Source organism: Electrophorus electricus, chromosome 15 (assembly GCF_013358815.1).
Source record: "Electrophorus electricus isolate fEleEle1 chromosome 15, fEleEle1.pri, whole genome shotgun sequence".
In the NCBI taxonomy this organism is placed as follows: Eukaryota; Metazoa; Chordata; class Actinopteri; order Gymnotiformes; family Gymnotidae; genus Electrophorus; species Electrophorus electricus.
The window spans coordinates 18056275-18082939 of record NC_049549.1 but is presented as its reverse complement, the minus strand read 5'-3'; the positions used below and the strand labels follow the sequence as shown (position 1 = coordinate 18082939).

The 26665-nt window shown below is 44.0% G+C and overlaps 1 protein-coding gene across 1 annotated transcript in view; it reads right to left on the bottom strand.

The window, feature by feature from the left end:
- Positions 1–26665, bottom strand: part of tyw1 (tRNA-yW synthesizing protein 1 homolog (S. cerevisiae)) — a 43193-nt gene that overhangs the window by 12673 nt on the left and 3855 nt on the right. The window contains exons 7-14 of the mRNA XM_035534245.1: positions 25789–25902; positions 19669–19792; positions 14852–14904; positions 14645–14763; positions 12873–12982; positions 10244–10421; positions 7709–7844; positions 2826–2936 (exon numbers count right to left, since the gene is read on the bottom strand). Of these exons, the coding sequence (XP_035390138.1) occupies positions 2826–2936; positions 7709–7844; positions 10244–10421; positions 12873–12982; positions 14645–14763; positions 14852–14904; positions 19669–19792; positions 25789–25902 (945 nt within the window). The remainder of the gene's footprint in view (positions 1–2825; positions 2937–7708; positions 7845–10243; positions 10422–12872; positions 12983–14644; positions 14764–14851; positions 14905–19668; positions 19793–25788; positions 25903–26665) is intronic.

The window sequence follows — 26665 nt, the reverse complement described above, 5'->3', positions numbered from 1 at the left end:
GCACATCATTATCCAAATGAAGGACAGTAGAAATGGCACTTGCATGTGACATTCATTTTCTGGAAGAAAACCAGGAGAAGAACAAGAACAACATTGTGATAAAGATGATGAGTTTTTGGAAGCTAGACAAGATTTAGTCTGAATAAGAAAGCCCCTTTTTAAAAAATATATGCGAGTCAGTATCATTAGTTTGGCACTGAAGGCTCACTGGCTCCTCAGAGCTCCAGACCTCCTGCAGTTTGTTGTACAGTACACACTACTAAGGCAAAGACAAAAACCAGTCCGATCTATATGCAAATGACAACCCTCAAACCTGGTCTGATTATCACACAATAAACCACTGACACTGACAGATCTTGAAATCTTTTCCAGTGACTGAATCCTAAAATGGGTATGCGTTAAGCCGTAAAGAGAAATGGAAAAGGGTTATCTGTTGATAAATCAGCTCAAGACCTGCTGTCAGCAACAAAGATTAAACGAGGTTTTGTTGAATTAATCCTCAAAGCACAGGCAGAGCTGGGCCTACATGCCACAGTAACGTCCTGCCTGTAGATGGAGCATAACGGGCCCTTACCCTTAGACCTTCACTGTCGAGAGTCCTTAAAATGTTCACCTGGAGCCTTGGCCCCCAAGATAATAAGATATTACTCATACTTTAACTGTAGAGGTGGGAGTAGTCATGTGGATTAATCACATCTGCTCATAAAACGTGCACATTAATTTCTCTTCTGTCATTAGGGTCATCAAGAAACCAAAATGTGATCATTATAATAAATGAGTTCTTTAATATTTAAACCTCACTCCAGAGAGATGGTGTGAAGGCACCCTGAATTGTACCCAACATAAATGTGACCAACTGCTGTGGATGGAAAATAAAAGAGAAACTAACACGAGTGAATATAACATTATCCCATAAATCCAGTGGAAACAGTCTATTATAGAGCAGTGTTGAGTCTCAGAGGGCCAGGCTCCGGTTATATTCAGTGGAAATTCCCGCATTCTTCCATGGCCTCGATTTCCTCCCAGAGTTGCAAGCATACAAATCCTCAGCCCATCAAAGCAACTCGATTATTGTTGCTAGGTAACAGTGGAAGGCCACTCCGCTCTGGAGCGCCTCCGCTCTGAACACGGGCTGCGCCGATCCAGCCGGCTTCGGGGTGGCTGCTTGAGGGGTCACAGTAAACACGGACGTGGGCGAGCAGCAGTTCCCCCATCTCAGCTACAGCAAGAGACAGAGAGGGCCAAGACTGGCGCAGGGCACGGCTAAAACCACCTGCAGGAATTACCACGGGCGTCCATTACAATCAGCCACACACGGAGCCAGAGAGGTGAGACGATGGGGACCAATCAGAGTGAAAGGTGAGAGGCTGGAGACCAATCAGAGCACTGTTCCACAGATGTGGTTGCTCTGAGCTTCTCTACCTCTAACCCCAGAGAGGGGGGGGGTTCGGTGAGAAACTTAATTACAAACTAAACCTCTGTCTGTTTAAAGCCCAGTGCTAAAATGAAAGAGCGCTTGTATCTCTGTAATCACTCAATTGCTTCATGAAGTGGATGGGATGTAGTCGCTGTTACAGCTCACCAGACTTTCAATACACAAAGCAGTGCTGGAATAGCAAATCTCTCTCTTCATCAGAAATGGAGTTGTCCATAAAACACAATGAGAAAGAACTGTTCCCTCTACTAAACCAGCTCACCCATTACTCAACACCATTCATTTAATGAGTTTAGGCAATACATTTCTGATAGCATACTGAATACAAATCTAATTCTGTCTGAACACAAAAACATCCAAACGTATCAAGGCGCATCATATCCTGGTATTTACTCCGTTTCCTGTTCAGGGTCGGCTGACCAGTGAAACTGAGCGGCATACGAGATGATTATTAGCTATAGGATTAATCACTAGGACAGACTAATTGAGGGTGACGCTCACAGTCACCATTTGCCGATGGGTGATTGTATGCTGTAATTAAAAAGTCATTCATGTCATGCACGTGGCATATTTCAAAGCCACGGTCTCCACATTTCACAAGAGATGAGAAGCAGTCTCAGATAAAAATGGATTGGAAGCTTAAGTGTTCGTGTTTTCAGTGTGACAAATAATTAAAGTCATTATGTATCCAGAAATAATTAATCATACTCAGAAGTCATATGCTAACATTCCATGGTGTGAGCCCTGTTCTACACACCATAAACTGCTGGATGTTCTGGAACATATCAAGTATAAAAACGCATAGAGAAGTGAAGCCATGGCATGGGAAGCACACCATATTCTGAAATTTCAGACTGGACGTGTACATTTATGGCATTTAGCTGACACTTTTATCCAAAGCGACTTACAGTTATGACTGAGTACAACTTGAGCAGCTGGGGGTTGAGGGTCTTGCTCAGGGCCCCAACAGTGGCAACTTGGCAGTGGTGGGACTTGAACCAGCAACAAGCCAATTACAAGTCAAGTACCTTAACCACTGAGCTACCACTGCCCACATAATGCACATAGAATGGCCTTGCAGTGGCATTACATTAAGACGTTGTTTCCAAAGCCCAACAAAATTAATCTTGCGTGACTAAACCAACTGGCCAAGTGAAAGAACTTTTTGTTCTCTCCTTTAGAGGGCTAATTTAACAAGTCATTATCTGCATCTCTTGCTAATGAAATAAAGGACAAATTGTGGGACTCTACCGTAACCTTGACGCCCATCTCCATGAGAAAGGAATGTGAGGGAACGTCAATGAGAAATGACGGAGTGAGAGAGAGAGAGAGCGATAGCGTGAAAGAAAGAGAAAGCGGGGGAATGAGGGGGAGAGCACTGATCACGTACCTTGACCTCGATGAATTCTGGCTGGCCCAGGGCGATGAGCTCAGCGTACGCCATCATTTCGTCCACGTTCCAAGCCTTGACCAGGGTCAGTCGGTACACCGTACGCTGTTTCTGCGAAAGCAGAGACGATTGCACCGAATCAGCACAGGTCAGAGGTCATAGGTCAGATTTGCAGCAGCTACGCTTGGCTGACATCCTTAACCTCGTTAACGATGTTCCACACTGTTCTGTTACATGATGAAGAACGTGAACTCCAAGTCCTCCCATAGTCCATGTTTAATGCATATTTGTCCCTTCATTCTTGTTAGTACATTCACTCACTCACTGCTCACTTAATTGTTTATTCTGTAAGTGTACAGTTAGAGATTACAGTACATGTCATTACACACGGAGACTCTGTTCCTTTATCAGTGGCTAGTTTCTGACCCAATAGTGACCAACACTGCTGTGCCTGATGCATGGTCACTGTCACTAAGAACTGCTACCATAGCAGTGTTGCTGCTGTGCTAAGAACCACACAAATCCGTCAGTAGTGGTCCTGGGTCACAGCCTGGCCTCGGCTCAGCAGCACAGAGGGCGGCAGGCAAACCGTGCATGACAACAGATGGAGTGCAGTCTATAAATGTACACCTACAGGACAGTGGCACCTCAAAGTGACCACTAAATGCAGCTGCAAGTTAGGGGCATCCAGTAAAGTGACTGGTGAGAATATACGAAACTCTATTTTGAACGGCACTGCACCAATCCAAGTGACGATGTTTGATTTTTATAACAATGACTATGCAGCCTGTCAATTAAGTGAACTGCATAAAAGACCAGCGCCTTTTTTAACAGACCAGTTCTTCCTCATCTCTGCATGAGTGAAAACCAGTCCTCCCTCCAGTGTTGTTAAGAAGGCCCCAGGAATAATGGGCAGCCACCACTCCTGCAGCTCTTATTGGGCCGGAAGAGTTCCCAACAAGCAGTCAGCATTGTCTTAGCCCTTAAAAAGACCTAAACAATGCGGTGGACAGAGAGAGAAAACGATAATGAATCAGACACTGAAAACTCATCAGCCATCAGCTGGGAAAGATGGTTGCAAGTATGTGTGTGCGCGTGCAGCAAAAGCCCTGTGCTGATTTACCACCTACAGGATTTGTACATGTTCAACTAAACAGAAATAAATGCAGTGAAACTTAATTCAACCCTGGGACACAGCAGTATACGGATGGCTAGCTGTTAGGTTGGGACAGGAGGGGTGCTTTAAGACCCACGACCTCGCCTCCCACACGGGGAAGACAGTCGGATGTTGCAATAAAACCACATATAGAAATTAGAAACTATGACTTCAGACAGACGAAATGAACAGCTGAGCAAACCCACACATTCAGAGCTACACAAGATAATGTTTGTGCATTTAGAGTAACAAGAGCCATTACACTTTATAAGCCCCCCACCCTTTACTTAAATGCACATTATATGCAGCTTAAATACAAGGCATGCTCTGGCAACCCTCAGGGTTGAAGCTTCCTAGAGAGCAGGAAAGGCTCCCTTTAAAGAGCAAAGAGGAGGCAGAATGTGAGGAGGATTCCAAGTGTGGGGAGTCTGGTACGATTCATTCCCAGCTGGGTGGACACAGCTCATCCCAGTAGAGCGAGAAGTGCCAAGGACACACTTAGTATGTGTGCAACAGCTCCTACATATGTGGACTCACCACTCAACCCAACGCCTCACCATTGCATGAAGAGTTGCTCAGCGACAGTCATGTCGCGCACCTGAGCAGGAAGGGCAGCAACGCAGAGAGACAGGCAGCAATGCTGAGCACCTGGGCAGAATGTTGATGGCTCTTTACTCTGCATTCAGTTCTGAAACAGTCTCGAGCTCCACACGCCTCCATCATTAAGGGTGCAGGGAGAGGAGAGACTCTGCCCATGGCTGGAACCGCTATGCTTCACGAATCCAGAACAGCCATAAACTATTCATACAGTCCAGATGTCATCAGTCAGTGCTACCAAGATGGAGGAAGGAACTGATCCTCCCCTGACCAGGACAACCAGGCTTGGTGTTGAAACGCAGAGCAACAGAAAGGGTGTGGGTAAACGCCCGAGGGAAACAAACAAACAAAATCACTCCTCTGTCATCCCTGCGGAGCTCAGTGCTGGGGAAGATCGCCGCTCAGACCCGCCTCATCACTGGGCTTCTTGGCACTCGGCCAATTTATCACCTGAGCAGTGTGTCCTGTAGAAGAGCAGTAAGAGAGGTGAACGGAGACCCTTTTTGAGGCTGGTAGCCAGCCTGGTGAAGCAGGCTCAGAGCAGTGCATGAGCTGACACTTGCAACGGGTCAGAAGGTCCAGTGAGCTGGAGAGAAAAGAAACGCATTCGACCCAAAGAACGAATGGCCAACTTTGGAAAAGCCTGATACATCTTGTTTTTGAGGAGCCATTCTGGGGCAACACGCAGACAGACAGACTGCCACACAGACAGGGACACCAGGGCCCCAGGAGTGGAGATGAAAACCTCTGGCTTGAAGAGACAGGTGTCGAATAGGAGCAAAAGAATGACGCCTCTCACCCTGTCTCTGAGCCCGCCTCTGCATCTTACATGTCCTGGACACACCATGCCCTGCTGTAGAGAATGTTCACATAAATTCAGATGGACCTTAATTGAAAAAGAACCCATTCACTCCATCAAGGTTCAGAACATACACAATAATTAGATCAGTACCAAAGATGCATAGCAGTTACCTTTCGATTAATGTAGTAAAATATCCTTACTGTCACATTACATGTCCTTCGCAAGACAAAGGACATGTTGACAGTCTTTCATAAGACAGTAGTGCCCATGTAATTATCTTAAGTGGCAAAGATATGGGACGCCTGTCATGCTACCCTCCTTAGTGCTTTGAAGACATGGACATGAGACACTGCTGCTCACGCTGGGGAAGGCTCCCTCAGGTAAACGTGAGACATTGATGCTCTCTCTCTGTCAGACTCCCTCAGGTAAACGTGAGACATTGATGCTCTCTCTCTGTCAGACTCCCTCAGGTAAACGTGAGTCGTTAATGCTCTCGCTCTGTCAGACTCCCTCGGGGAAACGTGAGACATTGATGCTCTTGCTCTGTCAGACTCCCTCGGGGAAACGTGAGACGCTCATGCTCTCGCTCTGTCAGACTCCCTCGAGGAGACGTGAGACGTTTATGCTCTCGCTCTGTCAGACTCCCTTGGGGAAACGTAAGACGCTCATGCTCTCGCTCTGTCAGACCAGACTCCCTCAAGGAGACGTGAGACGTTTATGCTCTCGCTCTGTCAGACTCCCTTGGGGAAACGTGAGACGCTCATGCTCTCGCTCTGTCAGACTCCCTCGGGGAAACGTGAGACGCTCATGCTCTCGCTCTGTCAGACTCCCTCAGGCGCAAACTGATGGCGACTTACAGGTTTGAAGCAGTCGGCCTGAAGCTAAACAGACATCTGACCTCTGCGTACACTGGAAATTCTGGACAAAGAATCTTGTTTTGTGGGCAGGAGATAAAAGTGGAAAGAGGATGATGCTGAAAAACCATGAGAGAGAAGGTGAATGAAGCTTCCTAAACCTTGTGAGAAACAATAATATCGCTTTCAGTGATATTTTGGATTAAATAAAGATGCCTTAAAGAATAAAAAACAAACAAACAAGCACTAAAACTATTGTATCCATGGTAAGCTCATACTGGTACCTCCTGGTTATCAACAGAAAATACACTTTAGCATAGAAACTCTGAAAGGTGGTATATTTACTGTACTGAAAGGAACTTGTGTATACGGTACAGAGGGGAGTGCCTCCACACAATCTGACGACCATCATGGGAAGTCATTCTTCGGACTACATAAGAAATCTGCCATTTTTATAGTTTCAATCTCTGTGTCTGTCTCTCCCTCTCTCTCTCTCTCACACACACACACACACACACACACACACACACACACACACACACACACACACACACACCTTCAGACAAGGCATTATAAGTCACAGTATGCACAGGGCAGTACATGAGTGTTAAGGAGCAATTCTGCATAACAGTCTTTAAAAATCGCAGCCTAGCTGTATTGAGTTTCTCAGGGAAATGAACACCTCTGTGCATTCCTCAGGCTGAGCCCACGTCTAGAGAACAGAAGACCAAAAACTGCTGCCATACCTTACCCCAACCCTGCAGTATGAATGACACATTTGATTGTGTGGAGAAATGGCGGTCCTGTGAACGTCAGGGCCAAACAAAACGGCTCCACCGTAGAATGGAAATCAATCAGAGGCTTCATGCTGCAGGTTCATAGTTTGCTACCAACTTTACAAAATCAATATGAAGGCGTCGTCTTCCTCTGTAGGCATCCTGCTCCTGTTGAGCTCCAGCACAGAAAAATACCACTGAGGAAATTCCACAGACCAGTATTCCGCATAGAAACCTGTGGCCTCATGAGAAACTGCACAATGGAAAACTGATGTATGGAATATAAAACCAATCAAAACAGGAGCAAAAGGCACACAAAAGCAAAAAGCTTAAAAATCCTTCATCTGTTATGTACAATGTACAGCGAGACTTCAAATCATTCTCCAATAGCAGTTAATAAAATAAAATTAAATTAAAAAAAACATTCAACAACCTCGCAAACCTCGATGGTGCACTTGGTTGTTTCTCTTAGTAAGAATTGGTATTGGTGGTGCAGTATATTAAAATATGTATACTGCACATTATTCTCTCTACAGACTATTTAAATAAAAGTGTTTGCAGAGCGATTTGCCCAAATACCCCCCCGGCCCCTCCCCCCGGCCCCTCCCACCGACAACTGGTTGGTGTTGGTGAAAAGCGAATACATATAAGAACACGTATGAGAATGAGGTGTCAGTGCTCCAGTGCACAGCCCTCACCTTCTCTCCGAGGGCCTGGAGACTGTCCAGAAAGCGCTCCCAGAAGTCTTTGAAGAGGGGGCGGTCAATTTTTTTCAGACTGTCCCTGGTGCTGGCATCCACGCTGACGTAGAGCTGAGTGACGGGCAACAGGTTCCTGCAGCGAGAGAGAGAAAATGAGAGAGAAACAGATGAGAGGTTACACTCGAGTATCAATCCATTCTCGCCCATCAGTACAAGTGGCCAGGTTTCCTCTTAATCCTGTCACCAAGGGCTGAGTACCTCTCAGGACTGGCATAAATGAATAATGGTTCCATTCCTGAAGGCCAGTAGGCATCGTGTGATCAGATCAGGACAAATGTGGAACCCTCCAGCAGAGGACAAGCACGCACTTCTCCACACGCACATCCGCTTTCCACGCAGGGAAAATGAGCTGTAATGGACTGCATGCATCCTGCTGTCCGACACAAAGATCGCAAATAATGAGAGGAGATCCAAAAAGGAGACAAAATGATGAAACGACAACTCAGGCTAACGGTTGAGAAAAGCCCTGCCAGCTTACCACAAAGAGATCACAGCACCTTCATTAGCAACACTCAAGCACGGGGAAAAAGATGCAGGACTCCTAGGAATACACTGTGATCTATATAAGCCCCGCATCTTAAACACAAGACACATCTAACAAGGGGTCTGGTGCTCAAACATGAATATGTGTGCAGGCCATGAGTGATAACACACCGACTGCCTGTGACAGCCAACAGCACAGAGCTGAATCGGCCCAATCTGACATAAATGCAGATTAGGGCCGAAGCGTCTAGGACAACAGCTGTCTACTGCGCAGCAAACACAGCAGGAGCTGCTCAGCCTCCCACAGGAGATCAACCGCTCTTCAATACTGCAGTTCCCCTGTACCACAGACCACATGGCACAGAAAAGCAACCACTTCAAAACATACCGCTGACAAACCAATACGGAAATGTAACATGAAAGTGGAAAACCACATCTGATTCACATGCAGTTTGTTACAGAGAACATCTCACAGCAACTCTCACCCTGTCTGTAAACAGACATCACTGTCAGAAAGCTCTCTGTGCTGGGTTGCTGAGTGAAGATTGGGTTTGTTTTATTTAATAATAATAATAATAATAATAATAATAAAAACTTTATATAAGTGAAATAAATATAACTAAAATGCAGCTCAAAGTGCTGTAGATACAAAATCAAAACAGATCAACACAATTATAAAATTAATAGAAAAACTGATTAATGAAATTAATATAATAAAGATTAATATAATAAAAAAAAATTAATGTAAAGAAATAAAAAGGCAACTGCAAAAAGCTTATAGTAAAAGTTAATTAAACTCTTAAGTTAATAAATGTTTTTACCCATTTTTTAAAAATAGTTACAGAGGGAGTCTGACGAATGTCTTTTGGTGTTGTGTTCTGCTGGTGTCGTGTGCCACTTGTCCGCTGGTAATGTGTTTCGGTTGGTGTTGTCGTTTGGTTGGTGTGTTGCGTTCCGTTGGCTTATTGGTAATGTGTTCTGTTGGTGCTGCTTTCTGTTGGTAATGTGCCAAATATTTGAGGCTGCTTCTCTGTATGATCTGGAGGAGGCTACCAGTACATGAAGACTCTGAACATACTCTTCAGGCATTTAGAAATATATGAAGGTGCTAAACCATTTAAAGATTTTAAAACTAGTAATAAAAGTTTATCATCAATTCTAAAGGAAACAGGCAGCCAGAGGGGTGATGCTAAAATTGGTCTAAAATGATCATATTTTCTGGTACATGTTAATATTCTTGCTGCTACATTTTGTAGCAGTTGGAGTTTATTTACTGCAGTTTGAGGCAGCCCTGTAAGCAGTGCATTGCATTAAACTTGCCATCTTGTAATCAAAGGTAGGGTCTTACTCGTGCTGTACCCCTCATGATAAAAGGCACTTTTAGCAATCTTATGTGCTAAACTTATCCTTTCTGTAAATAGACAAAATGCTTGTGAGACTGTTTATCCCTTAAAAGCAACATTACTGAAATATGCCGGCTGTGTTATGAAAATCTAATAAAGGCATTTGATTCGTCTCGTTAATTTGCTTAAGGCAAACGTTAGGCTTAATTAAAGAGCAGCTGCCTTAGTGTTCCTCCCTGGGACTCGGGGGTTAGACAACAGTATCAGGAAGTACTCACTGCTGGGCTAGTTTTGTTTCTTGTAGTAGCCCCTGGACTAACCAGACTCAGAGTCAATGCCTAATACAGAAGGAGGCTTGTAGCAACATACCCACACGTTTGGCGTGCACACACGCGCGCACAGACACACACACGCGTGCACACACACACACAAGCGCACACAGGCATTCACATTAGCCCAGAAGAAGATGGAGTTTAACAGCAGCCAAACTGAAAATGTGACAAAGACAATACATTCAAATTTGCTGATGTATAATTCAGAGCACTCCATCATGCATACGCTCTGAAGCACAAATTCTAACAGATTATATTGAACTAAGCATAAACTTGGTACATACTAAGGATATAGTGAATGCGGTGGAACCCACCTAATCTCATCAGGGAATTGGGCGTTGGTGACCAGGAAGCTGGAGATTTGGCGCTGGTGGAGTAGACGCAGGAAGGCGTTTATCTCCGGGTACATGATGGGCTCCCCCACCAGAGACAGAGCACAGTGCTTCACTGCCAGGCCCTCCTCCAAGCGTGCAGGCCACACCCCCGGGACCCCTGCCACGGCCCAAACACACACTCCATCAGTGCCACTGCACTCGTGAGCCAACTTTACGTTCATTGAAGCTGGGACCCCTAACGAGCAAAGCACTGGCGGGGGGAAGGAGGCAAACCCTAAAATCAAGACATTTACATGAACACCCACAAACAGCACCAACACCCGGGATGTTAGCAACATTTCATTGCGAAGCACAGAAAACAGCTCGCCTTGGTCAGTGTGCTGAGCAAAAGGAGAAAATGGTGAAAAACAAAAACAAACCACACAACAGCTGAAAAAACAAACAAAAAACAAAAAAAAACAAAAACAAAAACAAAACATACCACACACAAGAGTAGGCTAAAAAGATGTTTGAATAAATCACCTATCAAACCTGTCCAAATGAATTTTTATAGTTCTGGTCAATAGAGTTAGCACACACAGAGGGAACAGACCTTGTGGGCAAAATGATGAGTAGTAAATGAAAGTCAGTAAGCATTTTGTGGTCCATGGTGTCAAAAGTCAGACAATTTTATTAACACAGAGCTAATAAAATTAGCATTAGGACAGTAAAGTTCTCTCACCACATAGCAGGGCCAAGATTGTATTACGTATGACTGAATTTTCTTTAACTCGAAGAGTGAAATGTCTTCAAACTTATTGCAACCGTCGAATGTCAAGTTCTGGACTGATCTTAAGCTGTTCATCTTGCCTCTAAAAAAACTTCCCAAGTATCAGATAACAGAAAAGGAGACAAAAGGAACGCCAAATCAAAACTGACATGACGTTATTATAAAAAAAAAAAAAAAAAAAAAAAAAAAAAGGCATGAATGTTTTATTTGAAGCGGTTACAAATAATCCTCTACTTGGTCTCACTCTTAAAGCATCTCTAGATGCTGATGCAGCAGGTGCTGCCTGACGTTGGCCCCGTGTTGCTGTGCTCGTCTGCACTGCCTGGGTCATCACGGCATGCAGGCTACACGACGCACTAATGGGGCAACGGCAGCCTGAGTACATGTTGGCAACAAGGAGACGGTAGAGATGGAGTGGTGAAATCAAAGCTGGATCCAGACTGAAATCCGCCTCTAGGACCTGACTGTTCCTCCTTTTTAAATATTAAAAGATGATTTATTGCTTTGATGTTTACCAACAGTGTTTTTTTCAGCATTGTCATTAAAGCAGTAAAGTCCAGAGTTGTCTGAAATGAGGGTAATCAGGCCCTTCGAAACCAAAGTCTGCTTCAGCAAACTACCTGAAAGCTGGCCAGACCTGTGCCTCTATATTTAGCTCCACTCCAAGCTCACGTCACAGGGAGCACGCTTTCACCCGTAACACGCACTGCTTTTCTGTCTGTCAGGCCATGATGGATATTTCAGTCTATGACTAAAGGGGAAAGAAGAAAAAGCACCAAGCATGTGAGCTGCCTCCTTCTCCCTTACACATGAAGGGTAAAACAATGGCACCAAAACCAAAGGATCTTTTCCAACCCCAAGAGGGAGCATGTTTACACCCAAGAGGCAATGACTCACTTCCATCAGAGCTATATGGTGAACCCAACAGGCCACAGGTGAAGAGATTATGAAGAAAATGCATCAGGGGTCAAAAGTTAAATTAAGAAAAGGTGTGGCCAGCTTTTCAGAAGCTGGAAATACTCTGTGCAAGCCCACTATGTCAGGAGAATGATATTTCAACACTGGATGGCTCACACGTGTGTATGAAGTTTAATCAATTTTAACCGACAACTGTTTTAACTAATGTGACATTTCTAGGGCACATCATGACTCAGCATTTGCATTTTTCTAAGTTCACTTTTTTATGCACACAGTAAAAAACCACCACCCTTCTGTGTCCTATTTTCTACAACATTCTGGCAGTCCAAAACCATCACATCTAGTCTCCTAACTGACCCACTGTTTTGAAACCAGTGGGGACGATGAGTACCGTACCACTGCAGTGGTGACAGCAGAGCAGCCAAATTACAGCTCATCGAAGGTTTTAAGACCTTCAATGCTGAACCAAGCAGGACACAAATCCCCATGACAAGGTTAAAGGTGACAGGTCCAAGATCAGTCTGAAGAACCACAATTAAAATGAATGACAGCAGCATAAAAAATAACCTAGGCTATGTTCCAATATACTGCCACTGTGATCCCCCGTGTCTAGCAGTCGAACAGAAAGCGGCTGACATTTTCTGTTCGTTCCTCCGTTTGTCCTCAGAAAGTGTTATGCTTTCGACCTGCAACTTTCTACAGGTATTCAAGTTGAGCGTTCATCTTTTGGGCTATGAATATGAAAATCCAACAGTCTTTTTTAACTACTATGAGAAAAATAGACATTTTTCTATAGAGTATCCCAACAGAGAAGAGAGGCTGGGATACGTCTGAGAAGAGAAACGGGGCTTCTAAGTGCTAAGAGAGGGGTTAGGAGCTTTAGTCCGGGTCTTATGCAACAATGCCCCTGGCTGCAATTACCTCGAAACTGCCGAATCATGTTCTGATGGTTCTCCACCGACTCCTTTAGGATCTTCTCAGCTGGGTCCATCTTCCAGCGCCACTCGGTGCCCACCGGGTTGGTGTGGTGTCTGTGGAGGGAGAACAAGAGGACAGCCATGATGAACATGCCATGTGTCAGGCAGAGCACAGGCCCACCTCGCTGGCCCAGCAGATCAGCTTCCAGTGACCCTTTCAGTACCACTCACATCAGTGAAAAGGGCATTCGCGACAAGGAACAACTACGTTTTTCCATTCCGATCTCCAGAGAAGAGTCCACTGCAGACCCATATTGTGGTCCACAGTGTCAAAAGTCAGCAGAGAGAGCTAATAAAATTAGCCTTACTACAATAAAGTAGTATCACCATATAAAAGTGCCTAGTTTGTATTATGCATGCCTCTCAAATCAGTCTGATTTCTGAGCAGATGCTAAAATCTTATGGTTAGAGGTTTAACTACAATATTTAAAACTAGCAACAATACCAACAGTAAGGGAGGTAGAAAAGTTTATACAAACTGTATCTTCCAACCACTGTGATAAGAGTATTATTAAGAGGGGAGGTCACACTCAGTACCAGATCTGTTAACTCCAAGAGTGAAACTTCTTAAAACTGACCAAAAGCGTCAGATGTCAAGTCCTGGGCTGAAGGATCTCAAACACTGGAGATGATCAAAAAGAACATATTGGGTGTGCATGCACTTCTATTACATGGGACAAGTATGCACACATAAGAAGAACTTTGCACAAATCCTGCTTTCAGTGTGATAATGACCTATGATGCCAGCAATTACTTGAAAGACCAAAAGGGGACAATAATGAGCTGTTTAATGACCTACACTGAATTCTCCAGGCAGGTCCTGTGGGCTACGCGTCAGGTGTGATCATTACTCCTCCATGCAGCTTCTGTTGGCCAGGGGGCTTGAAGTGCTCCCTCTAATCCCTCCAATCTGGCCCCCTCACTCTTACAGCTATCACAACAAAAACCACTGCAAGGAACGAAGAGGACGAGAAGGAGGAAGAGGAGACTTAACGAGTCCATTTACTCAAAGGTTCCTCCCTTCTGGGCCAGAGTGAGATATTTTCCCTTGTTTTATCCCCCTCAAAAACAAGAAAGGATGCACAGGGAATCATGGGCACAACGATCGTTTATGATGTTGACATTCTACAGGGGTGTAGAGGGAAACGCATCGGACCACCTCACTGTCCCTGCGACAGTCTGGACCAAAACCACCTCATTGTCCCTGCGACAGTCTGGACCAAAACCACCTCACTGTCCCTGCGAAGCATTTGAAACGTCTACTTTAATAATGTCCATAAGCCATAAAATTGCAGACTAAGAGGGTAAACTTGACAACAAACCGTGGGCATACGAGCAGAATGGTAGACACTCAAAAACATCCCAGATTTATTTACATGGCTGCGCACCGGGGCGTCCTCCATCTCAACTGAGCTTGCAGCCGCACCTTACTAACCAACTCCAGGTGTGTGTGTCAGCAGGGCTTCATCCTAACGCCAGCCTTCAGACCAGCCTCATGGACTGGCCATGAGAGCCTACCTCAATAGCCTGTAAGACCCCTGTCTAAGGGAGATGTTTTATGTCCATTAGTGAGAGCCAGTGGTGCTGGCTCTAGTCCCTCCCTCAGCGGTGTCAACATTAATCCATGTCCCCTCATCTTCCTTTGCACTCCAATTTTGAAGGAGGTCCACTTCATTAAATGTATGAGCTGTTTAAGTGAAAGAACACTTGACTCACCTCCAGCAAAACACACACTTGTTGGCACAGGCCAGACTTGGCGTGGTCTCCATGCACCGGTGAGACTCGATCCCGTAGAAAGTATGTTTATAGCAGCCTCCTCTGCCTCTCAGCATTGACTGGGAACAGACAGATCAATGGTTATTCAACTGAGTTAAGCTCCCTTGCTGTTGGAGAAGAAAGATTTTATTGGTATTTCAAGCGTACCTTGGTCCAGCGGCACAGTTTGACCCCTGAATGACTTCCTATTAGTTTATATCCTACACAAAAGACAAAAAAGCGAGACAAGGAAAAAACAGCATATTTAATTATTCATTATATTTAAGCAGGTGTAACAGTCCACTAGTCCAGAAATGGGTCGGTATGTATGACGAGCTCTGGGTCCAAGCTAGACTGGTATTACAAGTACAATACGTACTCATACACTGAAACGAAAGGTGTCCTCAGCGTTTAAGCCCTCCTATACACTAGGAGCAGTTTTAAGCCCTCCTATACACTAGGAGCAGTTTTAAGCCCTCCTATACACTAGGAGCAGTTTTAAGCCCTCCTATACACTAGGAGCAGTTTTAAGCCCTCCTATACACTAGGAGCAGTGTTTTTTATCAGTGTCTATATTGGTGCTACTTCACAAATTCATAACGGGAGTCTTAAACCAGGTTCACATTGTGTGGAAATCACCCTGATTTTGCTGTCATGCATCACACATGAATATTAGGACTAGAGGCAGAATGCACAATGTGACATACTCTGTGACCAATTATGTTTGATTTGATTTCTGGCAGTGTAATGAAACTTTAGATCAAAATCGCAGCGTGTGACAGTCCTACAAGGCTCGTCTTCAAGCCACCAATGAGAGGATGTTATTGAGTGAAGTGAAACGAAACGCGCTGATGTCATTTCCTTTCATCGCACATCTAACATTAGAGAATCTTTATCATACAGTCTGATTTTAAAAACACATGATTATCGCAGTCACACACAGATTTTACTGGCATCATCTCACACAGTTTGACATATAATGGTCTATTAAGCTCACTGAAGCCTGGCTTTAGGGAGACTAGTTGAGGGAATACAGAAAAACATTAGGGGGGAAAAAAAAGTCTTGCTCTTATCAAGAATGTACACGCAAGCTTAAGATGAGTTGGTGTACGTGAATGAGTGAGTGAATATAGGAGAGTGAATGAAGCTTCTGAGGGGATCTGCTCACAAACCAGAACCCTTACCAACTGACCAGGTGGGTCTACTGCCCTGACACCTGACACACAGCTCGTGGCACAGCCCTTGGGGACTATTAAATCATTTCTACCACACCAGTAACTAACAAATGGAAAACAATATTCATCCCTTATATTTCAGATGTGTCCAGAAATCTGAATAATTTTCATCTTCCAATGTTTAAATTCTCCTTCAAAACAACATTTAAAAGTTTAAAAGCATTTTACAAAGTGTAACACACGATGTACAATTTCCAGGTATGTTATTATGTATTTCCTGCAATATAATGACAGAGCTGAACAGTTATCCACTTACATACTTCAGCCTTCACCAAGCTTAAGCATGAAACGCCATGACAAGACTGCTCAGGGCTTGCAGTTCATGGAGACCTCCTAAACAGATGTCAAATCAGTGCAAATCACCTGAAAGCTCCATTTTAACAGGACATTTTTTGTAACCCCTATGTTAACATAGCCAGACTGCATTTTGGTTTTTGAATAAACCAGCAGATTGTTGAGCACATTACGATGTGAAAAATTGAAGGAGATATCATCTAATACAGTGTGGCTGATATTTGTAAGAGTCAGTTTCAAACAACACATTTAAAAAAAATAGCAGATATTTTAAACAACAATTGCGTTGTGCTAGTGTTAAATTGGCCATGAACCAAAATGTCATGATCGACACGGCCATGAAACTAACCACAGATGTTGAAGGTGGGTGAATCAAAACTAGAGTCATTTTCTTTGCACTAGCCTTGATCAATGCCAACTGACACAAACCGCTCCACCTGACCTCTCTGATGTCCACACATCAAACAGAATACTTTCATTTAACCCTTTAAATCACACCAAGCCGTTCACACCCTAATCAAAGCACTTGGAACGTTCTTAAGCCTACAAACAATATGTACTGAAACAAAAGGACTAAGACCACATTTAAATCAACCAGCAGACAAAAGTGAGAATTCCAGCACTTTTTAAAAATAAGATGAGAGAAACCTATATGGGCCAATGTTGTCTGAACAGGGTGCTAGTGTCTTCTTAAGTTAGTCCATTTCCTGTGTCACTGCACTGTTCTACGAGCACTGTGTAATGTCACTGAGGTTCATCATTCAACCCACATATAAGGGCAATAATCTGGGCGTTAAAGCCAACAACCTGACATTCCCACTGTTAAGGAGTCACAACAGTACCTAGAAGAAGACAGCCCACTCTCAAACATTTGCATAACAGAGCCAAAAAAAAGAAAAGAATGAACACAATGTCAGATGCAAATCCACCAGAATGCACAAACATAGTCTGGGGTGACAAAGCAGAAAACTGCTTCAAAAGAACAAAGGAACACATCTATGTCAGGTTGGAACAACCATCTCTGAATGGGAGGGGGATTTGTGGGACACCACTTAATATCCGTTACAGTGCTGCTCTAGAAGTTTCACACCAATTCACACCAACTGAGCTCAAACACTGTCATGTGACCTCGACATGTATAACGACATCACAGGTGTCATCTAGAGGTTTAAATGTTGGGGAATTTTTGCTGACTTGAAGAAGCTGCAAGATTCTACAAATCCAGTCACTTTCACTTCCAATCCAAGTTCACACATTTCCCCAGCAACAATGGGCATCGTTTAAACTCTGACGTTTCACTGACTGCCTCAATTTAGCGGTCTTCATACTGACCTCATCTCACTCTTCCAGGCCAATGCCTTCCCAGGTGTGGCGTCACACCAGACTGACCACACCAGCCACAAAACCGTTCAGAGTGTAGCACTAGCTTTTTTAAAAACACACGTTACATTTACGGCATTTAGCTGAAGCTTTTATCCAAAGCAAAGTATAACTTGAGCAATTGAGGGTAAAGGGGCCCAACAGTGGCAACTTGGCAGTGGTGGGACTTGAACCAGCAAGCTTCTGATTACAAGTCAAGTACCTTAACCACTGACCTAACCCTGTCCATTAACATTAACACAGCACTAGCCATTTTACATACACGTTAACGCAGCACTTGCACGGCTATAAAGCATTTCCCTACACAGGACAAACTGCAGGAGAAAAATGTAATGCATGAGTCATGCAATCTCCCCTATTCCAGTGTACCAGGGGAGTGCTAGCTGCCTTGGCAAGTAGGAATTCATGAGCTAGTGATAACAGTTCAACTCAAGGTAGCCCGGAGTTGAACCTACTCTAAGTTTATTCAGCCCAACTCAGTGCTGCCTCAAACTGAACTTAAGTTAGCTCGCTAATCCATGAATCTATCTTAGCAAAATACATCCAAGAAGAATCTAAGAATGTTCAGTGCTCGGTGTAAGAGAAACCACCACCACCACCATACAAAAGAAGTGCAGAGCAGTGGAAACAGGTCAACAACATAGCAAAGTGTTCTGAATGATTACACTCTGTAAGCAGGACAAATGCATTGGAATATTATTAAAATCTTTTTCTTCTCGCATGGGCTCCATAGGAGATAGTGAGGAGCTTTTTCTGGCAGGTGCTGTTACGAGGAGTTTCTTTCTTTGCTGAACTCCATAGTAATTATGTGTATATAAAATGGTTCACAGAGGTGATTTGCTGTAACCCTGAACTGTATCTGGAGCCAAAGTCAAACCCTCCCTAAATGCTTATTTATGACTTTACCCTCAGAAATAAGCATGACACCAAGACGACTTCTGTACCAGTATTTTCATGTGGTGTAATACACTCCACACCAGCAGGCTGTGATACACAGAGCTTGTATAGCTGTGTGTGTGTGTGTGTGTGTGTGTGTGTGTGTGTGTGTGTGTGTGTGTGTGTGTGTGTGTGTGTGTGTGTGTGTGTGTGGTGAGTAGGAGGCAGGCAGCATTAATGAAAGGTGCAGAGTTGGACACTCAGGAGAGCTCCAGCAGGAGAGGGGTAATTGGATATTGCTGCATCATTAAGAGCTGTTACGAACTGCCATGGGCCTGGTACAAGCAAGTCATGTCACAGAACTCAGACAGAGCACTTCTCTCCTCCACCAGACAGACAGACAGACAGACAGACAGACCACTGTAGGGGAAGGGAGGTCTGTGTAATTATCATCAGAGACCCAGCGTCTCAAAGGAGTGCAGCTGAGGAGGGGCACTGTATTCGACCCATATTAAATTAATGTCACACTGAAAACAGCCAAGCATGGAAGATACAGCATGTTTGAATATCAGAGAGCACACAAGGTGTCGAGTGATCTACTGAAAACTAAGAACAATTGCAAAAAACTAAACACTTTTGGTATTTTTTTTCTACACTTGTTTGGAATAAAAACCTTGTTTTAGTTAAATCATTGATCTAAGTGTATTTTTCAGTATAAAACTAATTATTAGAGCTTAATTCCTGATGCCCCAATAGGCAGAAGGAATGTAACATTTTTACAGGCTGTTGACACCAGTGTCTGCGTTGCACAAGTATTCATACAATTCCTCTCTCATCGCTAAAACTCAGAATGGCAGACCTTGCTAAAACAAAAGACAACAGGCCACATCCCAGTCTTAAATGAAAGCAAGCCCTAAAAATCCTAGAATGGCCGATTTTACATTTCAAAGCGCTTCTGATATCATCTTCTAAACGACGCTAAAGCAAAACAACTTGTTTTATTATGTATCAAAAATAGCGAATTCACAAACCAAGTCTCAAATAACATCACGTTCATCACACTGATGGTGACGCACACAACTCTGAAGTATAAACAGACGTGAACATTGACTGACAATGTTCAGAGTTTCTTCTTCTGCATGTTGGCATTGCTACTACAGCAATGTAGTGAATGAAATAGCTGATGTCAGCGGGCTGTACCTTGCTTTGTGAGCACTTCCCTCAGAGCAGGCGTTAGCATCTCCCTCTCCTCCTCCTCTTCCTCAGTCTTCCTTACTCCATTGAGCTTCGCCAGCCTTCCCCCCAGAGAGGCCTCTTCTGGTTTCTGCAGCACAAAACACAGCCTGTCTTGACGTCGCCCAACCCCGCCTGGCCACAGATGACATTTGCTATAACTAACACATATGCAGCTCTCATGATAAACATGGGTCCATAACTGACACGCAATAATGAAGCGGTAGGTACAATTTTACTGCGGTTATACACAAACAATCCCATGACTCTTACCTGCACTTTTCATGCATTATTAATGGATAAGGTGTATTGCTAAAAAAAAAAAAAAAAAAGATGCTGCAGATTGAAATGGTACCTAATAATGAATTAAAGGGAGAAAGGTGGAGAAAGTACACAGTGAAAACCTCTGAAACCTTTCCATGCTAACCCATTAAACCTGCTTCCAAGAGCAGACTGCCGTGTTCCTCCAATTAATTAATCCAGCTAAAAACAGCGTGCATTTGACCGTGCATTTCAATTTATTCTGCAACCTACAAACTCTCTCAGCCTGTAAATCACCTGCACTAGTAACACTATAACAAGAACAGTTTCCTGAACATTAGTCAACAATGACAGCTTGAATACATTTATTTGTGAATCATAAAGACAGCAAAAGGGATTTGGCCAAAAATCTCTCTGTGAACAGTGAAGCAGCTCTGGATACCAATCACCCAAATCCATGAGAGGTGAACGTGGGGGCCTGCTGGTCAGTCTGATGAAATACATTCCTCCACAATGACACGTGCATCTTCAAGCTAGCAGGACAGCACAGAAATGCAATTTTTTTTTCTAAACCTTACATGAAGTAAAATAAATGGTACTCTCACCACTTCTCTGCAAGCAAAGTCTTGGCTCATCGTGCTTATCTTCTACACAACACAGAGGATACAGGAGGTGTCAGGTGCCCGGTCTCCATGGCTGGACATACCAGGCAGAGCCACAGGCACGCAGATGTCTGATGAGCTCTCTAAAACACGTTCTGTCACTAGATAAATAAGCTCTTACTGTGTGCTGAAAAAACAGCGAATCCCTAGAAAGAGCCACAGATCATTTTAACAGCTCTAGCTCCTGTGTGAACTGGCCACTAAACGGCAGAGTTCCGGGCAGAAGACTTGTTCCACATGCATCACCAGCCAAGCAGTATATATGAAGAAATAGGGATCTCCAAAAGAAGACTTTAAGGCCTCTTCACACTGCATTACTTCAACCTGATATGCTGTGTCTCCCTTTACATTTAAGTAGGTAATTGCCCATGTCATCTTCTCTCTCAGAACCAGCTGAGGTGCAGGTGCTACCCACATTGACTTGTCCTCCTGTTCTCTCTCCTGCCACAACAATGATCTGCTAGAGTGCACACAATCTCCCTGGAGGACCATGAAACAGGCTGAGCTCTGGCTGCTATACTAGCAAACCAGTAGCCCATGACCCTTCCCTGAGCTCTGTCGTGCTGTGCTGACACATACTGTACAGGCAGCCAGACTGTGAGCCGTCAGTTAGGAAGCCCCCCGCGGTCTCCCGCCGTGGTCCTCCGGCCTCTGGGTGGCGGCTGACAGCAGCGCCGCAGCGCTTCTTGCCTGAGGTCTGTCATGGCGAGCGACAGTGGCACATGGGCGGTGGCCTACGACAGGCCAGTCCTGGGGGGCTGGCAGACCCGGACTGACGGACACCCCGAAACCCACCCACCCACCCCCAAGCTGGCCAATACACCACCTTGCTGGCATACCGCCAACCAAGCCATTCACGCGCCAAGAGACGACGGTGTGCTTCAGAGTTTAACCCACGGATGAGTCAGGCGAACCCTAAAGATGAACCAGCATTCCCCACTCATTGCCTGGGTTCACACTCACAATTACACCATTTAGCAGATTCACAGCCTTTTGGCTTCAATGACTGGTCACCATCCAAGCACCTTTTATTTATTTATTTTTTCAAAAGGTTTAAAATGACTGCACAGAGAAACATTTTTAGAACCAACAGCTGCCACAGTCAGTCAGTACCACTGAAAATGTGATTAATTTTAAGTGACTCAGGCAATGTCCTTATCTGTTGTCTACTTACTGTGAATGTGAAAGACCTCCTAGCACCGTGAATGGGCTCTGCTCTGAAAAATGGATACCAAATTAGTATTGGCTAGGAGCCTGCTATGGACAAGAGCTTGATTTCTTCCCCACACACAGCATAACAAAACATTCGCCACAATCCAGATCCGTCCTGTGTGGTCAAAAGCAGGACAAGAGCATGGTCCATTTGTATCAGAAGTAAGAAGCTGGATATCGGTATAAGAAATTGGATACAGCATCAGTCACCCTTTGTCAGTGTGAGATGTAGGCAAAAACTTGGATCAGCACTTTGGCTTTGTGAAGCCTGACAAACAACAGAACCACTGTGTCGCTACAGAGAGGGAGAAAGAACAAAACCTAAAAATAGAATTATGAACAAGTACCGTGCAAAAATCAATTAATAGTGTCCTGAGGAAGACCTGAGGGATGGGGCCACTCTACAGACCGGCTCTGCAAGCTTAAATTAAGGCGCAATAGATACCTGAGCTTTCAGATGATGATCTTGTGTCAGGACCAAAACTACTCAGGAATCTAACCAAATAAACGAAACCATTACACTGCAGCGACTGTATTAGCTATGTGGTAAAAGAAGAGTTGGTTTGGTCAAAGCTGTAATTAACTATGGCTTGTAACTGGACACGTGCCAGCCATTGCCCACTCAACCCTAACAGGTCAAAACTGAAGACCAATTCAAATTCCTTGGGAAAAAAACCATTTTACATTGTCGGGAACTATTGTTTGGTTCCATTGCCTTTGAGAAACCAATAACAACAACAAAAACACAAGCACATCAACAATGCTGCTCTATCCACTAGAGAGACAAAACTATGAAAGACAAACTCACCATATCAATGACAACCTGAACAGTATCGTTCACATCACAACATGAAAACATTACTGTAGAAACGGAGACTTGCAAAAGGGATTTTTTTCTGGTGAGCTTCTGATCATTTATTACAATCAAAGGCAAGATGGCATTGCGTTATTGCACGGAAGGAAAAAAAAAAAATCAAAGAAGCCTCATCACATATCAAAGGAATTTCATGACTTCATAAATGTGAGAGAACATGAAATACTTTTTAAAAATGTATTATAAATCATGTCAGAAATCTGAAATGTTGAATCTTGCATATTATAACAATGACAAACTTCTTTATTAAACCACTCACAGTAATGTGCAAATTTAAATTCCAAGCATTTAAGGCAGCTTTTCATCAAAGCACTTGGAACACAGGATTACGACAAGACAAAGCCATCTTATCAGTCAACGAGACCGTGCGTCTCTCCCAAAACAGTGCTTCAAGCCATCGCATTACTCACTGGGCCCCTGAACCTCAGATCAAACGCCCATCCTGAAAGGAAAGGGGATACTCACAGTTCTGTCTCTCAGTGTGTGTTACATATGAGTGTGAGGTGTGAGCGTGCGTGTGTGTGTGGGGGGGGGGGGAGATTTCTCTCTGCTCCCTTCTCATGAATCACTCCTCCACACAGGCTTGCACAGTGGGCGTTGGTGATCACAGTTCACAGTTACGTAAATCCTTTCTGCGCCTGCTAAAGCTGCTGTCTACTGTAGCAAACCATCTGCCACCCTGTCTCCTTCAATGGAGCCGCTGTTTCTATGCAGCCATTCGCTCATTCCGAAACAGCCCCTGCCCAGTTATTAGCCCCGCCCACCATCACTACTGTCCTGCTAGTAGCCCCTTCCACCAGTTCCTCTCCAGATATTAGCCCCACCCACCATAGCATCTCTCCAGACACTAGCACCCCCCCCCCCCCCCCCCCCCGAACTGCTGGTCCTATATTGTCATTAGCCTCTCCCACCATAATCCCTTCCAGCCATTAGCACCTAGGTCTGGGGGCAGGACAGAGCAGAAACCTAAATGCTTTAAACAACTCATTAAAACTCCACTAGTGTGAAAGAATTCCTCTAGAAAGAGAAATGGTAATTACACATTAATGCAACAGAAAACATTAACAGTTCATTTTCACATCTTTTACCACATTATGAGTGTTTCCGAAATGATTGTTTAAGTCAACACTACTTTGGATATACGGACATCTGAGAAACACCTTCAGTTTGTCACATCTTCTGAGCAAAATCACATGTAAGTGAACACAGTACTGCAGTTCAAGTCATGTCCACTGCAACACACATGTAGTATGGCCATGTTTACTTACCATCTGCTGGGATGGCACTGAAAACACAAAGGCCGTTATTGAAAACATCACTGGCACGTTTTTAAAATCCTTAACAAGGATTCCTTTTACCCATTTTCCCCTCATCTTTAACGGCTCCATCCTGTCGAGCTGTGACTGCTGTCACGCTGAAACAATGTCAACATCAAACATAGTCCGCATTTACTTAAAGGGTTAAAAAGCACACTGTGCATTGTGTTTGTAGCCTGTGTGCATTCTGGGTGTGGAAACAGATGTGCATTGGTGAGATTTTGGTAGTGAGCTTTGTGCTTTTGCTTGCTCCATTAACATGCACAACACAAAGTGAGCGTTAATAGCTTTGTCAACACGGGATTTGTTTCATTTGGCACAAGAACTGTGTTTGTGGCCACAGTACTTGTTTCATATGACGTTATACATTTCCTTTGGGGTGTAGTTGATGATGAATCACAGGTTACTGGAGTTCCAACAGGCAGACGTTAAGGCCACATTTCTGTCGTGTGCTGTCCCACAGTCATTATCAGCTGATCCACTCCTACGTACACTTTAGTTATTATGCAGTGGGAGTGAACAACTCTGATTATGATACACATTCAAGATGACCCCACTTCTCAACCGAGAACTCTGACATTTCTAAGCAAAAAGATCAAAGAGACAAGTCCACAAATCAGCACAGTCCCACAAAGTGCCACAGGTCTGGTATAAAAAACTTGTTTCTCACTGATGCCCAATAACTTTAAACCTATCTGGGACGTTTACACTGGTGGAGCTGAACAATTTGACAGGAGTTCAGGGACACTGGACATTTTTCAGCAAACGACCTTCTCAGCAACACTGGACAGCTGGAGAAGGGACATGTTGTTGATATGGACATCGTTAACACATCTCCTGAGTCGATCATAAGTCTGCACATTAGCTTCTGGGAGCTTGTCAGTTGTCATACTGGCTGGCACTAAGGGACCAGTGTTATACAACTCCTTGGCAGTTAAGGGGTTAAAAAGTAATCCAAAATTAACCAAGAGCAATCAGATTACTTACTTTCAGATTTCTCCTTTGGATTAGATTATGGATGCATTTGTTAACAGGTAATCAGTCATTTGTAACAGAATACCCACCATACCCTGATTCCAGGCATACAAAAAAGACCCAGGACCCCTTGACTGGATAGCAGATGTTATCAAGCCTCAAAACTTCAGCGCTCTGTGAACTGAGTTTTCATTGCAACCTGTCAGCGCAACAAGTGTCAGGAGGCAACGTTTATAAAGCCTAACTTTTTTCACCTGTATCAGACCTTCTGTTCTTGAGCATCTTGCTTTTTGAATGACAGCTAGAGTTCATTTCTGTGTCAAAGAGATTCATGCTGTAGCACCAACAAGACCACAGCACATGCAATGCTTGCTCCTGACCGCCCAGTAACAAGCGCTTGAATTTCTAATGCACTGATTGCATTGTTCACAAAAGACCACCTGCAAGGTTTCTGGGATCTTTTCAGCAATACATTTCAAAACCATATAAAAACTTCTTCACAAACGCTCTACATTAGTTGCATTCCTGTAGCCTGCACTGCCAACATTACATCTCTCCAAGAAATAAATACAGCGTGAAACACCATTACAGAGAGTAAACAGCACTCGACAATTCAGCAGTGAACCTGCACCAAAGACGGCGCAGAACTGTCAGACAGAGACAGATCTCGAGTCTGAATTTTAAAGACGTTCTTGGCTTTACTTTTCTATTACAACCAAGGAATGCCGAGTAGATAAAGAATGCCTGTTGCTAATTGAGAAACTCCTGCTGGTGTAGAAGAGCTGACCTTGGCTTTTTTAATGTGGTTAATGACGTCGCCGAGGTCCTCCATGTCGATGACGGAGCCCCGAGTCTCCCCCTCCCCTGAAGAGTCTGAATCACTGCTGGACTCAAACAGCTCCTGCAAAGTCAAAGACAAAACTCTCAGGAAGCTACGGTGCTAATGACCCGGATTCACATAAGAAATATGTTTGTACAATAAAGCCTCTACAAGCAATGCACTGTTATCTTCAGAAGCAATATTTGGTTGACCTCAAATTATAAAAGGATGTCTTGTTTGAGGCTGTCTTGGCTGTCTGGAGAGGAAAGGACCTTCAGCAGTCCAGCGGGACACCTGGAAAGGTCAGCTCTGATCCCTTTAGACACACTCACATATCTTTTAAATGAACTGAGCTGAAAGCGTGATGGTTTTACTGCTAGAAGACGACCCCTAGTGGCACACACTGGAATTAGCGCACACTTACAGATGAGGCCTCAGCATATGCAGTAATAAAAGGAAGGCTTTAAGAAAAGACTTAAGCATGTCCGCAGCACTGCAAGCATGTGGAGTTACTCTTAAGACAAACTGCATTTCTCTACTATTTTAAGGGGTCCAATTATTTTTAAAAAGCAAAATGGTGCATTTATTAAAATGCAGTTACTAAATAAGTTTTATTATTTTTGGTGGTAAATTGAGGTGAAAAAAATATCCTGAAACATAAGAGTATAATTTTTTTTTTTTCAAAAAGCATGAAGGAGAAAATGTATAAACAGTACGCACGATGAGGAAAAGGTTCCCCTGTTTGAGCTGATTAAAAGGCACAGAGGGCCCAAGTGCAGCGAGAATGACTCGGAAGTGCTGAAACTGGCACCTCTGCCGGTCGAAACCCATCTACGCCAGCCTG